This window comes from Pezoporus occidentalis, unplaced genomic scaffold, assembly GCF_034315485.1.
Source record: "Pezoporus occidentalis ecotype Australia unplaced genomic scaffold, CSIRO_AGI_Poc_V1 ctg117, whole genome shotgun sequence".
NCBI classification, from domain to species: Eukaryota; Metazoa; Chordata; class Aves; order Psittaciformes; family Psittacidae; genus Pezoporus; species Pezoporus occidentalis.
This window is the reverse complement of record NW_026912961.1, coordinates 4,279,923-4,296,822: the sequence shown is the minus strand read 5'-3', so window position 1 is coordinate 4,296,822 and position 16,900 is coordinate 4,279,923. Positions and strand designations below refer to the sequence as shown.

The window sequence follows — 16,900 nt, the reverse complement described above, 5'->3', positions numbered from 1 at the left end:
TGTGATGTAAGGTTTTATCACAACTACACACAATGTATCACACAGATACAGTTTCTACATCTATTTCATGTACCTAAAGATCACCACTTACACTGTATTTTTGTTGATATTATCTTCACTGAGACATGAATTAAGTCCTTCCTCACTGATCCCTCCCCTTTACCCTCTGCAACAGCAAAATAAAATCAGGAACCATTAACTCAAGTCCTTGCTTAAGCAAACTCTTTGGACTTCAGCAATCTTACTTAAGACTGTTGCAATCACATAACGAAGAACAAATTTTTGCAACTGACCTGAAATTCTGTTTCTTCAATAATGAAGATTTGAGATCCACTGACTGCTGATCAGATACAAGACATGAAAAGCAACATGCAGGCATCTTTCCGTGATTCCTATCATGACATAGGTGAACATAAAAATCAAAGTCTGTTTGTGCAGTACTACTGCGAACAGGCAAAATGCTTCAGAAATTCACCTCGCCACCTACAAATTCTGAAAGTTTTCTATTAGTGAGATACAGGTTATTATTTCTTTCCCCTCATGCTTCCAAGTTTCCACTGTAAACAAATCAAAACCCCCCTTCTACTAATGCCGTCTCCACTGTAACAAATCTTACATGTTTTGAACGTTCTGACTGTAATCTTCTGGAAAATTTAATATTTAGACGATGATGACAGGGCATGTGTAATTAAAAAGTAATAATGGAATAATACATCCATCCAACATCTATCATAATAAGCATTATGGGAGAACAATAAGCCCAAACAATGTTTCAGAAAAGCTAAATTTCAAGGAATTACGATACTATAGTACGAAGTTATGGCCAAAAATACTGTATTTTTAAACAGCAATATTTTTGAGGGGCAGTAACAGTACAGTATTAGTTTTCAAAAACCCTATTTCTGTCCCTCAAACAACACACAATACATGCATTTAAATGACACTTTAAGAACAGCAAATATGATCTTTATTTTTAAATACTGTTTAAAAACATATCTGACACCCCACCCTGAAGAAAAAAAAAATTGGTCAAATAAGGATTTCCTGTAGCACAGTAAATGAGGAATTCAGCAACAGACTTCATCTTAGACTATTTTGAGAGAAAAAACTCAAACCTAACAGATTTACAGTAAGATTGACCTGGCTGACTTTCCATTTTTCACACTGTACTCAAAATCTCCCTCTACTCCATTCTTCTGTGCAGCATGGCTACTGTCAAAAAGCTTAAGGGAAACTTACAGTAAAATCCCTTTACCTAGCTAAAGAGTGACCCTCAATGCATTGTTTACAGAAATGTTTCTGGTTTGACTGATGAAACTCAAAATGTTATGGCTAACCAAGAGCCAAGAAAGAGGAAATTATCAGTAGCTCCTCTTAAAACTAAACATATGGTTTTGCAAGATCCCCACTAAACTCACAAACTGGACAGGGACAGATGGCTTTACATGTTTAATGCATTTTAGAATTTATGGTTTATGTCAGAAGAGGGACTATTTACAAAAGTGTGAATTTCTAAAAACCATAGTTAATTACCTACACCACGACATTTTAACTTCCTAACTTATGACAGCCTCCCTAAAACATTTACTCTACTGGTCTCTTAGCTAGAGGTAGGTCATTTTTAGGCCTTGTTAATATGCTGTGCACACTTCATTAGTTCACTAATATATTAGTCTGCAGGACTACCATGCACAGAGCTCCAAGAACAGCAGCACATATAATAAATTAATTGCCTAAATTTTATTTTTTCACGTGGGTTAACATGTCTTTATTTTCTCCTGGTATTTCATTCTTTTGGGAAGGATGTGTTAACAAGGAAAGGGTCATGAGGCTGAATAATCTGAAAGTCTCCTGAACCTTTCAAACAAATGCTGGGAGTCCAGCAATGTCTTCATATGCAGCCCTTTCTCCCCATTTAGAGTTTTAGCAAATCATGCAGTCAGTTCTGACTGATATCCAGCATAAAGAGTCTCTTCTCCACTTTCAAACTTTAAAAAGTGACTCATAATCATGTGGCAGTATGATTAAAAACTACAGTCCATACACCTTGACAATCAAAAGAGTCTGAATTATAAAAAGCAAACTGCCCTTATAGCTGCATCATCCTATATATGCAAGGACAGTGCCAGTTAATTTGTGAAAAAGGCAAGTTTAAAGTTTCTGTAAAACACGTATTACAGCTTTCTTGTGCTAGTGAACATCTAGAATACACAGGTTCCCAAGACGTTTTCCTTCTCCCCCATATATGACATTCAAAGAAATCACTTAATTTTGGCAAAGTTAAAAGGGTTTCTGTCTCGGTATTTCTGCCTTAGCTTCATATTAGAGGCACAAACTTCTGGACTCAAGCACTGTAAGGCATAGTAGAAACCACCGATTAAAACAACAGCACCACTACCACAACTGAATACACTGCAGGTGGGAACAGCTGCATCATTTAAAAAGGAAATGTTTTTGTAAACTGTCACACTGCAATGCTGTGTTAGGTGATTTATGTAAAGCTTGCCTATTTTTTTTTGTTTTTTTTTTTTTTTCTTCCAGAACATGCTCAAATGATCTAAACATTGCTACAAATTTGACTTATCTAAACCATACCATAAGTAGCCCAGTGGCACACACTCTTAAAAACTTTTGCAATCATAATGTAACTATAAAGCATGAGTAAACCTCTGTTTTGTTTTTATACAAAACATAGAACCACATTTCCTTCTCCCTCACCCAATATCCCATAACAAAACAAACCAAACTAAAAATCCCCGAACAAACCCAAACCTTAGTAAGACACCACCGTTTGGGTTTTTTTTGTTTGTCTGGGTTGGGTGTTCTGTGTGTGTGTGTGGGGGGGGGGGGGGTGTGTGTTTTTTTTTGTTTGTTTTTTCCTTTTTTGGCTACAGTTCCATTTATAGCACTAATCCCAGTATGGACAATGTATTCCTGAATTAAAAGAAGGGGTACTATCAACAGTGGAACTGTGCAAACAGAAACTCTGCTGCATTTATAGTAAGATCAGGACCAATTTTGTTATGCTGTATATGTAGAGTCACTGCTTTGATCCCCTATTCAGAATGTCAGTGTCATTTTTTATAACCTAGATATACCTGCTTTAGCTTTATTAAGTAAAATGCTTTAACTCATTAAAATCATTAAAAATAGTGACTTTCTGGATGTTGTTGTTGTATTTAAGTTTTCTGCAGTTTCTGAGAAGACTGATTGTTGATGTTTTGTATTTTTTCATGATTTTTTTAGGGTAACAGCATACACTCATTAGTACTGCTGTACAATGATTTTGAAGTATCTCTACATTTACTTTTCTAATAAAGCTGATTAGAAAAGTAAAAGTAACCTAATGTGAATCTGACAAATATAAATTAAATTTATATCTAAAAAAGCTTATGCTCCAATCCTAGACATAACAACATGAGTTCTAGTAAGACTGGTTTCTACATCTATATAAAGCCCTGACAAGATTTAAGCATTATTCTGAATGCAATTGGCCTCTGACTTGGTGTCTCCAATTTAGTTCTACTCAGGAATGTGCAAATGATTTTATACAGCACGATGCTAGTACCGCTCTCTACTATAGTAATTTCTTTTTTTTTGTAAATAAAAAACAACAACAAATCCCTAGTCAGAAATAAACTGACAAAATTTACATTCTTCTCTCTTAAAAAAGTAAATAAAATAACATTATTTAAAATGTGAATTAGCTATAAGACATACAATACAATTACATAGATACATATCAATACAGCACATTCAATTTGCCAAAAATTAATGATTACAAAGCCAATATGGATGCCACCATATATATATATAGATGTATGTACAATGATTATAACATTCATAATTGCACTATACCTACAACCAGTTTTAAATTACAAGGTGTTTTAAGAGGGAGCAAAAAATAACAACTGTTCTTATTATTGTTGGTTTAGATTTGGGAGGATTAAGGATTAAAAAAGGTCTTATTAGTATTTATTGTTCAACTTCAGTGATTGATTAATAAGCTATTCTTTTTTCCACCTCCCATCTGCTGCTATGAGGCAGCAACTTCTGTGTCAAGTGCACTCTAGTGCTACTTGTCATTTCAGATAATCAACCCAATTATATGTCTGAGCAAGTTTTCTATTGCTTGCTAGGAATCGTGCACCTGGTCAAAAAACACCTTTCAATTTAAGCTGCAGAATAAAGGATCATCACTGTGTGCTGCATTTTTTGTTGTTAAGAAAACTGCACATTTAAATTTCAAGAATGATTTTGTTTCATTTACATTAATAAATCTTTTCTAAAGAATGTTGAGAGAGGCTATTTTGCATGAAAGCCTATTAAATGTCTGTAAATCAGTTAGTGAACACGCAACCTTATCGAGAAAGGTTCCTGAATGTGATTTCTCATCAGTGATTTCTTGTTATACAGCTAAAGGTGCCTTGATATTATTAAATAAAACAATCTCATGCCATACCTGGCATAAGGATTTAAACTGTCTTTAAATTAGTAGACCACACGCATGTGCATGGTGCACCTTGTAGCATATTCACTCACACTGTTGGTTTTGGCATTAGAAAATAGAACAATTTCTAAAAAAGGGAACATGAGAGCTGAAACTATGTTTGTTTATCATTCGGCAGTTGACTCAATCAGGTCAGTTCCCAACCCATCAGTTTGGCGTATTGTTTTTATAAAAAGCCAGATTTGGCAACATTAATATTATACAATAAAAATAATTTTTCTATTGTGGAAAAAGAACACTTAAAAAAGCTCTAACTTAAGAAAAAACCCTGCACAACTGAAAAAAAAAACCAAACCACCCCACTGTTTCAGGCTGTAGCCACTGGGGAAGATGTAGTGTCTATGACATTTCTATTTGGCATTTATGAATCAAAGAAGAAAAAGAAATGGCACATGGCAAACAAAAGGATTCTAACACACTACACATATACATCCCAGGTGTGTCTTAATTACGTCATGACTGTCTTCTATGCATCTTTCTGAACTGTGAAAATATGGTTAAATTTAGTATCTTATATAACTGTAATTCTATTTTGCAATTCAAATATTCTAGTCCCAAAACTGAAGACAGAATTAAGACACCCCTGTCAAGAATTTAAAAATCACAGTATCAATACTTTTGATCCTTCAGATAAGTACATACTATAAAATTAGAATGACTGATGATTTCAATTCATATGATAGTATTTTCCTGACCAAATAATTCAACAGAAAACATTCCACCCAGGAATGCAGGGGAAAAAAAAGGCCACTGTACCTTGTAAAAGATAAGAGGGAGAGGAAAGAGGGAGAGAGAAAGGGTCAGGGAAAGAGGAAACCAGCTTGATTTTGCTTCATTAGCAAAACCTGCTATTCTTTGTAATGTATGACTGAGAATTTAAAACACATTGAGTCACAAGGTTTTGCCTAAAAAATGAGGAATGTGCTATGAATGTACTTCAGCATCTTTTGTTTTTCCTCCATATAGTTTAAATTAAAATCATAATATTAACTACAAACTCTGTGGACATTCACAGAGTCCAGGCCAGCAATAAATTAGTATTATGCAAATTGTTTTCACAGATAATACAGTCCCTCTTGTATATCTTCAATCACACAAACGTAGTTTCTGAGGGCCTCCTAGACACAGTTAGACCAGGTTGTACTCCTTCAGGTTTAACTGTAGGATTGTGTCCTTGACAGCAGCAAAGACAAAGCGGATATTCTCTGTGTCTGTAGCACATGTGAAGTGGGAGTATATAATTTTGTCACTGTCTGGGTTCAGGTCTACAAACATCTTCAGGATGAACTCTCGTGCCGCTTGTGCATCCCGCTGTGGTCCTGATAATTAGGAAGAGAAAGTCACTTTTCTTAAAGACAGTTCAGTACTTGAACCTCTTTTAACACAAAACAAGGAAGACTCAGTCTGTAGTCCTCATGTAAGAGGGCTAATCATCATACACTAGCTGCTTTCTTCCTGGTAGGAACTATGGAAAATAAAGATGGAAGGAAATTTCATAAATTCTATCAAGTTAGAGTTATCATGTCAAAGGTGCTCTTTTGCTGATGACTATCCTCTTTCTTTGATAACACTTAGGCAACTTAAAACTGCACAGAATGAAAACAGAGAAATTAGCTACACTAGTAAATCTTTTAAAAAATGTTAACAGAATTGGTAAATGTTCAGTCTACATGAACTATATTTAAATTATAATTCAGTTATTTTAGCATGGTAACACTTACTAGTTTTATAAGTATTTTAATAGGTATTAATATTTTAATAGGTAGTGTAATGAAGTTAGATCCTGAACTGTTCTGACGCTGTTACCATCAGAATTTATTTTAGTGATAACAAAATACACATGCTCTCCAGCTGAAGCTGTTTGATTGCAAAAGGCTCATGTTCTAACAAATCACTTGTTATCTAAATTATGTATGATAATAATCCTATCAGATCTAAATTAAGGTTGTAATTCTCAGAAGGACAGAGGCTAAACCACATGTTCAGCTTTACAGAAGAGAGGAGGTAAAGTAATGACTTCCAGCCTGGAACAGTCAGGATTCATTTACATTCACAGCCAAAAGAGCAGTGCAAAAGCAAGAACATAAGACACAAGCTGTTGAATTCTGTTCTGTTATTCCAAACTACTTCCAAAGGCCATTAATTCCCTTGCTCTCCTATTTCTGGAAGTTGTGTTTCTACAGAACATGCATGTTTTCTGTGCTGCTTCCTCCTATTCTCTTCCTTAGTCCTGGTAATATACCCGCACTCAACCTTTGTAGGTAGCTCTGTCCTTCAGTGCTTATGGAATCTGTACTTTGAGGGTTAGCACATGCCCACATAATTTTCAACTGCATGATAACCTATCTCTAATATTTCAAGATTACAAATGCTAACATTCCAAATTGCGTAACTATAAAATTTACGTAGGGAATGCACAGAAGAGAAATCATGTACTTTCTGGTGTGCTGCAAATGCATGTAGAGGTATGCACATGGACACATATACACATATATGAACATACATACACATACACAGATAACATATTTCCTGAGATTTGGGGATGTAAACAGATCATAAGCTCTCCAGCAGACTGTTCAATGCTTCTACAGCTTCTAACACACAACAGACTCTAGCCTTTGGCTTGGTCACCCAGCTCTATAGAAAGAGCAGCAATGGTAAGTCTCACACTACCATGACTAAATTTGCAATATTTGTGAAGGAAACTCTTAAGACTTTCAAAGATACTGATTTCTTCAAAGTAAAACACTTACTATTTTAAACAACCTCCTAGAATTTTCAGCTTCACAGTAGCTAGACTCAGCCCTCTCTCAAAGACTATATCCAAACTTACTTATCTAAACAGATCTCTGCTGACTATCATGTAATTTAAATTTGTGTTTGTCTGAAGTTCAAGAATGGAAAAGTCAGGTTTGAAAGTACATTTAATACCTCAGGAATTCAGAAAAAAATTGAATGAGTCAATGTTGAATTTAGACTGCAGAGTGGTTGTGATCTGCAGACTGTTCACCCTCACTTCCCCTTAACAGGAATACTTTCCATATTTGAACGTAAGAGATTTACTCTTTTATTCAGCTTTGAAATATGCTATTCACTCTTTGGTGGGACAGAAGACATTCATTTATTTCTTTTTTAAATAGGAGAATTTAGTTCTTTAGACCCTTAATTATATCAGTTTGATTTTTCTCTGTCACCAAGGCTACCACTCAGTTACCTCACAATAGTTAGGTTTTTACCTCAGGAAAACTTTCTTGAAGTACAGGTTTAGTAGAAACTGCTGTACAATCCACACAACTTTTTATAGACAAGCATATTAAGCTTCACATAAATAATGTAAAACTGAAATACAGGAAACAAAGAGGTACAATAAAAGGGTGGAAGGAGTGGTACTGGTTTTTCTGAGTGGCACACGGAATTTTTTTTTTTTCTTTTATACTTCAGTCTAAACCTTCACCCCAATTTTTAAAATGAAATCTTAGCAATCTATAAAATAATCTATAAAATCCCACAGAAGTTCAATCACATTTTTAAAATGTAGATTATTAAAAATTGCAAAGCAGCTTTTTTTTTTTAGGTGTAAAATATATTAAATTATCTATGTGTCTAGCATTTGGACAAGGCTATTACGATTCTCATTACTGCAGTGCAAATAGAACATGAGCTCTGATGTCTTTATACTTACCATCATACTCTGGAAAATAATCAACTAGGTGGGAATACATAATTTTCTCCTCTAAGAGATCTTTTTTATTTAAGAACAGAATGACTGAAGAGTTCTGGAACCATGGATATGTGATAATTGTCCTAAAGAGTGCTTTGCTTTCTTCCATTCGATTCTGGAATAGAAAAGAGAGTGAAATTTTGGTGGACATGAAAATACTTTTTTAAAAAATAAATTAATGCAATTTCACTTTATTTGGTAAATTTATCCATTTCATGTTTTGCATCTTCCTACCAGTATGTAAGGTTCACATAATTAAATTACAATTAAAAGGCAAGAAGTTAATTAAATATGCAGGCATGTTTTTGCAAATTCAACTGCTCAAGTATAAGTGTTCTTTAAAACACAGGCTATGTACATGAAAGCTATAACAGGTGTATTTGTAAAGTCTCAGTATGCACAGCTATGATCAGATCAGCTTTAAAATAGCTGCAAGTAAATTTGGAACCTGAGAACTGTTTGTCAACAGCAAAATCTTAATCTGTGAATTGCTATTTTTTTTCTATCATTGGGTTAGCCTTTAATTACTTAACTGCTCCTGAAAATACTTTGCATTATAGCTGAAATGTTAAGTGAAGCTACAGTTCTATTTGCAACATTTTTCTGTCGCTGTAAAATTAAATTAGAATTTGGTAACAGTTCTGAGGAACTGTTACGCTAACATGATGTTGTTAGTGCAGAGAACAGATGGAGCTCAAAACAAAGGAATTACCTTACTCTTTTTATTTAAAGCTGCAGCCCCATTAAAAATACTGCTTCACCACCAAACTGTGCTCCAGAGAACAGCAGAAGGTGGATCACAGAATCATAGATAACTGTAAGTAAATCTTTACTTGCACTGATTTGCATTTTAAAGAGACCAACATGAACATGAACAGGAACTTCAAACCAAACAAAAATAACAAAAAAACCCACCCAAAACAAAATCCAAAACCAAAACACAATCCCAAAAGAAACCAACAAACAAAACAAACAAACAAACAAAAAAACAAAAAAAAAAACCAAACAAAAAAAACCCTGTTTTGTAGCAGAAGATTATCTGGTATGGGGTGTCCAAATATATTGATAGATTTGAGAAACTAATGCAAAGGAGTAATACCTTTGCTTTCTTGCAGTGAGCAGTAACTCACATTGATTTTCAATGGTGCCAGGATTTCATTCAGAAAAGAGAAAAAACAAAATGTCAAGAAAGCTGAGCATAAAACCTAAGTCCTGAGTCTAACTGTTAATCAGACTATTTTCTTCTCGACATTCCAGATAAACTTCTTTCTCTAAACAAGGCATTACAGAATAGCAATGGGAACTAGACAGGATAGCTTTCACTTTCTCAGCTTGATGCAAAAGGCAATGTAAACTTACAAATACTGTTTAGATTATATTTACCTAAACTAATTAACGCTTGGTTTCTTCTAATGTGACACTTAAAAGGTAGAAAAGCAATAGCAGCATTCTTTCACAGTAAATTTATAAGCTAATGAAAACCTTGCAGTAAGCAAAGTGCACACCAAACACAAAGAAATTATTTATCTGAAGTAAATGTTCCTGTTTTTCACAAAAAACCTCGATACAACAGTCTTATTTTCATCTATAACTCTGTTGGGTCGTTTTTTTCCCACATATGTAACACAGAATTGCGAAGACAAATCTGTTTGGACACATTTATGACCCTTCCTCTAGGAAAACTCAAGAAAACTGTCATCCCAACATTGTTACTGAACCCAGAATACATTTTCATTTTCTATTTTAAAGGTATATCAACAAGTCAAAGCAGAAAAGGCATGCAGACTAAAGCGACAGTGATACACGCTTAAAATTTCTGCCATGCCATCGGATAAAAAATTAAGTACTGCGTACCATAAAAATACCAGGAGACCTACAAAAATGAAGAAAAAAATATTGTGTCTTCAATGTAAGAAGAGTATGTCTTGCATTATATACTAATGATGAATTCTGTATAATATGAATTGCATTCCAGAGAGTAACTTTTTTACAGATTTATAAATGTCTCTCAAGTCCTTTGAAACTTGAATTGAGGAATCTGACTTAAACCTCTCCTTGCTGACAGATCTCCTAAGGATTCCACTCAGATGAGATGAAGCATTTTTTCATGACTTCAAAGAATAGGTCAAGTAATTAAAAATCAGTCTGGGATGCCAAAAAAGGATACTGTTAAGAAGGCAGCGTAAAAGAGCAGAAAAAAATTAATGTTATATCAAAAGAAATAATTACAACCTTCAGGAATTTTCCAAAGTGGCCAGTATATGCAGTCTAACTGAAAGAAACTCAACTGCTTCGGAAAAAATACATAGTTCAGGATGTCAGTAAGTCAATAAAACACTACCAGATTATTTCACCCTCATTCACTTCACTGTATTGTTTAGTATAATTTCATACAGAAGCCACTTGCGTCCAAGTGTCATCCAGTTAACTGTACTTCCAGAAAGACCCACGCTAAGTCTGAGTCTATTCCTGATTCCAAGAGAACAGGCTTTGAAGAAGCAACAGACTGTTGCCCTTGCTGATTTTGTATTATATTAGCCAGTAATAAACAAAATTAACTGAAATTCAGAGACTTGTGTGAAATTATAAAAAATGAACATTATATTGCCAGAGCCCACTGAAGTAGAATTACTTCTTATGGTATAAGGATCTTGTCCTGTATTGTTGTATCAGATGAGACTATTGGGAATGTAAGACAGTAAGGTCTGTGCACCAAATGGTAGCTCTGAGGAACACTACCTTGGCACAGGGATTATCTCAGAGTGGAACCACCACAGAACGGCCCTTATGCACCTCCATTTGCAGAATGAAGCGAACAGCAGGGATTAAGACATCAAGAAGGCTGAAATCACGTTTTCTAAGGAGCTGGCAAAAGATGGCAAGCTGTCTAAATCAGTTAAATAAAAGGTTACTCTCCTTAAAATCCGTAACTGACAGGTCTATGAATTTTCATGATCCTCAAGGAAAAAAAAAAACCTACACACAGAATGCTATGTTCTGCCCGTGTAACAGAAGCATGGAAAAAAGACGTAGGGTATCATTGTTTATCTCCTCTGAACATATGTCACATTGCAACACTCCAGAGTGTTCAATTCAGAGAAGACAGAGATAATAAGATTTTAATTTTAAATCTAAATTTTAAAAGATCAGATCAGTTAATTCAAGGGATTCAATACAAATTTCATATAATTTGTATATTTAACAAGTGTCTTTCAAAGCTTCCTAAAGATACTGATCAAGTACCAAGTACACTCAGTGGATAAAGAACTGGCTGGATGGCTGCATGCAAGCAGTTGTAGTCAACAGCTCTGTCCAGCTAGAGACCAGTAACGAGTGGTGTTCCTCAGGGATTGGTGTTGGGACCAGTCTTGTTCAACATCTTTGTCGCTGACATGGACAGTGGGATTGAGTGCACCCTCAGCAAGTTTGCCAATGACACCAAGCTGTGTGGTTCAGTTGATACACTGGAGGGAAGGAATGACATCCAGAGGGACCTTGACATGCTTGTGAGATGGGCTGATGCCAACCTGATGAAGTTTAACCATGCCAAGTGCAAGGTCCTACACCTGAGTCACATCAATCCCATGCACAGCTACAGGTGGGGCAGAGATTCAGAGCAGCCCTGCGGAGAAGGACTTGGGGGTGTTGGTCAATGAGAAAACGAACATGAGCCAGCAGTGTGCACTCGCAGCACAGAAAGCCAACTGTATCCTGGGCCGCATGAAAAGGAGCATGACCAGCAGGTCAAAGGAGGTGATCCTGCCCCTTTACTCTGCTCTCATGAGACCTCACTTGGGGTATTGTGTGCAGTTCTGGTGTCCTCAACATCAAAAGGACATGGAAGTGTTGGAACAAGTCCAGAGGAGGGCCATGAGGATGACCAGGGGACTGGAGCACCTCCCATATGAAGACAGGCTGAGAAAGTTGGGGCTGTTCAGCCTGGAGAGGAGAAGGCTGCATGGAGACCTCATAGCAGCCTTCCAGTATCTGAAGGGGGCCTAAAGGGATGCTGGGGACAGACTCTTCATTAGGGACTGTAGTGATAGGACAAGGGGTATTGGGTTAAAACTTAAACACAGCAAATTTAAATTGGATATAAGGAAGAAGTTCTTTACTGTAAGGGTGCTGAGGCACTGGAATGGGTTGTCCAAGGAAGTTGTGAATGCTCCATCCCTGGCAGTGTTCAAGGCCAGGTTTGACAGAACCTTGGGTGAGATGATTTAGTGTGAGGAGTCCCTGCCCATGGCAGGGGGGTTGGAGCTAGATGATCTTAAGGTCCTTTCCAACCCTAACTATTCTATGATTCTATGATTCTATTTGACCCTTGCCTTTAATATGATGCACTCTTATGTATGAAACAGTTTCACATTACAGTGTTTTTACTGGATAGGGACAGGATGACAAGGAGTATAGAAAAAGTTCAGCACTGGTCTGTCAGATGTAATGTGAAGAAAACTTTGCCAAACCAAGCAAGCCAGTGCGGCTCTTAGAAGAGAGGACAAGAACAGTGGGGAGCAGGCAGTATTTAACAGTTTGTTCAAGCACTCGCTCTGATTTTATGCGCCAGCTCTACTTCACCAAATTGCTTCCAGGAAAATCTTATTTAAACTTCAATGGCAAAGGCTGGAAAAAGAAACTTGTGAATTACTAATGTACAGAAATGTGCAGCTGGAGCTGGCTCAAGGCACTCTTAAGTAGCTGACAGCCGTTCTCAGAAGTGATGCCAACCTTCTCAGCAACTCCCTTCTGACAGCAGCAACAAGCTCACCATGGCACCCCTGACTTTGCAGGCAGCTGGCAGAAGGAAAATGAGCACAGGATCATTGCTTTCACCATCCTTCAAAATCTGCTTGCCTAAGAAACTTCCCTACTCTGCTTGTCTGCAGTCAGTCCTAAATTACATACTGGTGTTACCAGCCATTACTCCATTTTCCTCCTTATGACATAGAGATGCCAGCATAAAATTCTCCCATTCTCCACACAAACTGCCATAAATACAACTAGACAGAAAACCCACCTTTTGTCACATTTTATATCCAAATGCAAACTCTTCCTCATTTAAAAAAGAGAGTATACTTCTACCTTTTTCTTCTTTTTAATCACATACTTCCAGTTTTCATGTTAAAATCACGGATTTCTAGTTTGCATTTAGGTAGTCCCTTTGCTATCTGTTGCTCTGAAAAAAAATATGCAGTAACTCCCACAATTAAAGAAATAATAATTTATAACTGCTTGATGCTAAGTTTGCAAATTATGAAAAATACCTGAAAAGCTGTAAAATAGCATTTAAAAGCTGCATCATTTGGTACCCCGTGACGGGAAAGCTAACACAGTGCTTTAACAGAAAAGACCCAGTACAACATTAATCTGAAACAATACAGAAGAAGTAGTGGAGATTCACCCATTACTGTCTTTATAATTGTCTAGAGTGGCATCTAGTGGGCATATTATAACTTACATATAAAATGAAAAATGTATTTAACTTTTGTCTTAAAACTTGTTAGTAACTTAAATAGTGTCTGTTAACAATATTGGGATTTCACAGACTTTGAGGGACTGAATTTTAAAATGACGTGAGGGAAGGCAGTGAGGAGGCAAACAAAAAGCAATTTTTAGTCAATAATTTGCACTATGTACCTGACTACATTTATGCCGTTAACAAATATTCGAGTGAGAGGGCTTTCAGAGATGATAATTCTAGAAGAGGATGTACTGAAGCAAGAAAGCTTTAGGAAAAAAAGCAGAGGTTAATACTTTGGAATTTGTTTAGTATCACAGTAATGGACTCTAGTACTTTACCTGACAAAATCTTGTGCATGTGGATGGTTTTTGTGCAAAAGTCTGTATTAATTAGGAATGTCTCTGTTCTCTAAATAAGACTTCCAGCAGTCTAGCTGCGCAGAGAGACCTACAGTGTATTCCTTGGCTATCAATTTAACAGAGCTGCTACACAAAAGCTGGGAAATAACAGAGGAAATCAGAAAGTAGGAGGTAAGTACCAAGTCCTCCGTTATGTAAAAAAGTAGCTACAGTAACAATATTGGAAATGCTTCAGATTTTTGCCACTGGTACAAAGTATAATCTTGAAACTACACTAGCTTAAGAAAAATCTATTTAAGACTACTATCAAAGAAAAAAAATCTGCAGTGGTTGTACAAATATTTTGATGAGTAACTCAAACACAGTAAGAGACAACTTCAAACACAGAACTTGGGAATAATCCATCAAAGCAACATGTTCAACAACCTTCAAAGCACAAAATCACTGTCCAAAAAAAGTGGCCTAAAAAGTCGCTCCAGAAACACGGTCAAACATTGCTGTAAAATATTCTTTCAATAAATAAATTAATAAAGGCTGTTAATTTTTATGAATGAACATGAATGCCAGAATAATCAGTTTTTCATGAATATGTACAGATAAAAAAGAAAAGTTGAAAGTATTTTAAAATTGACACTGAAAAAAGTCCTTTCCACTGATCACTGGAAAAAAAGAAAAATAAAAAAATAGAAGCAGTTATCTTTGCCAGCAATTGCTGCCAACAGCAACATTTACCAGCAGTGTTTCTGGCAGCCTCTGCAACCATGTTCACAATCATTCAACCTCCCATTTCCATTATGAACCACCCACTTAAACAAAAGACAGAGAGGCTCTGACTCTTCCTTATACAAATACTTCCCAGTACTGATACTTTACATTCAAAAGGTTCTTTATCCACAAACCAAAAAGGAAATACATATGCATGTATGTGTGAACAGGTATGAGCAGATACCATACATAGAGGAACAAGGTTTGGCACAGGTGGTTAATGTGTTATTTTCTCTAGTTTCGAAATAAACAGTGAGTTCTGGAGATTTTATTTCCCATGGAAATAACATTGTTAAATAATTAAATAATTAAATAAGACAATTTGAGGACTTCAGTTCTATCTGAGAATTCATATTATGCCACTGACCTATGCTCAATTGCTCTGGATTGCTGAATGTTGATGAAAAAAAAACCAGGCTACTAAAGTATTACATTTATTCATGATGCATAAAAACAGAAAGTGCTCTGATCTCATTGTTTTCTTTCAGTCCTCATGCTAAGCCACATAGGACTAAGCTGTGAATAAGGAACACAAAGTGCTGTAAGAGAAGTGGAAGCATGCCCAGATGTGAACAGCAAGATAGTTCCAGTGAAAAAGTAGAATACATGCTTGAGATAATTGCCTCCTTTCTTATTTTTGTCCCACATCAAAAAGAAGTGTGATTGGAACACTGTACCAATGTGTCACCCATTAACAGATGGCACTGATGAATGGTACAGAAGTTCCATCTATCAATTCTGCAGATGCATTTTATCCATACTCAAAACATGAGTTTGTATGCCTACATTAATTAACCTACATACACACACAAATGCAAACACAGTAAAAATACTTATCGTAGGTTTTATTTAACTATTTTAATGTAATTTTAAATACATTATTCTTTAATACTTTTTAACAAACCAAGCAGCATTGATCCTTTCTACTTGGAACATCCTAAGAATATAACAAATTTCCACCAATTAGAAGAACTGGCCTCCTTGCACAGTGCCTTTATTCAGTGCTTGAAGCACTGAATTGTCACAGAAAACCACTCTACAAAGTTCCTTCACAGTTTCGCTCTGCAGTTACAGCTGAGGTACTGAGCCGTAATTTTCTAAACCGCCTGTTTTGACTTCATGCAAATGTTATGATAAAATCACAAGATAGTTCTTCAGTGTAAATTAAAGACTGTGGAAGTAACTACACTAATTCAGATATCCAACATCAAATAAAGCTTGATTCTTCAGGGGTTTAAAGCTTATGACACGACCACAAGAATGTTCCCCAAAGAAACAAACAAACAAATCTTTTATTTGTCAAACAATTATTTTTCTACTTAGAGAGAATTTATAGTGGAAAAGACCTGTGGAAGTCATCTTGTCCAACACCCTGCTCCCAGCAGCACTAACTTTGTTATTAGATCTAGTTGCTCATGGCCATGTCTACTCAAGATTTGTACATCTGTCTCTGGGATGGAGATCCTATGCCTCTAAGCAACCAATTCTACTACACTCATATGTAGCTATCATTTTTCAGCCGTTATGATCTATGAACACCAAGCTAAACATGATTTTACTGAGGGGCATTGTATTTATAGACAATTTAGTCACTAGACAGTTTTAATGATTCCTTGGTGGTAATGTTTTGGACAAGTGTTTAAGAACAACTCTCTTCCCAGATTATTTAGCCTACACCACCTTCCAAAAGGGACTCCACCAATCACATTGTCCCTTCTACCTTCCATCCCTCCTGTTCCACTTGTCTGAGTACTCCCTGAATTGCTGCAAGGTTTGTCCAATGGCCTTCAGAACCATTGCTTGAATTACTTCCAGATCTACTGGTTCTGTTCATATCTCAAAATACAAATGTTATGTTTTCCCACTGCTATTGCCATGCAAACATCTGCTACTGGCAAATGAACCTGCTATTCTACGCCTCAGAAACCTACAAGACTTAATGGGGATCACAGCTGCACTTTAATCCTAAGTAACAGCCACTGCTTTGAAAGTTTATAAACACGGTATAAATCTGTGAGACAACAGATGCTGAACACAGAATGAGAGAGCATAAAGTCATAGCAGCAGGATTCTCAACAGTGCAA

At 36.0% G+C, this 16,900-nt stretch overlaps 1 protein-coding gene across 2 annotated transcripts in view; it reads right to left on the bottom strand.

The window, feature by feature from the left end:
- Positions 1-4,671: 4,671 nt before the first annotated feature.
- The window catches only part of LOC134175232 (guanine nucleotide-binding protein G(q) subunit alpha), a 118,349-nt gene continuing 106,120 nt past the window's right edge, over positions 4,672-16,900 (bottom strand). For both annotated transcript variants that reach the window (XM_062640910.1, XM_062640921.1), the window contains exons 6-7: positions 8,193-8,346; positions 4,672-5,829 (exon numbers count right to left, since the gene is read on the bottom strand). In XM_062640910.1, the coding sequence (XP_062496894.1) occupies positions 5,639-5,829; positions 8,193-8,346 (345 nt within the window). In that variant the 3' untranslated portion in view covers positions 4,672-5,638. The remainder of the gene's footprint in view (positions 5,830-8,192; positions 8,347-16,900) is intronic.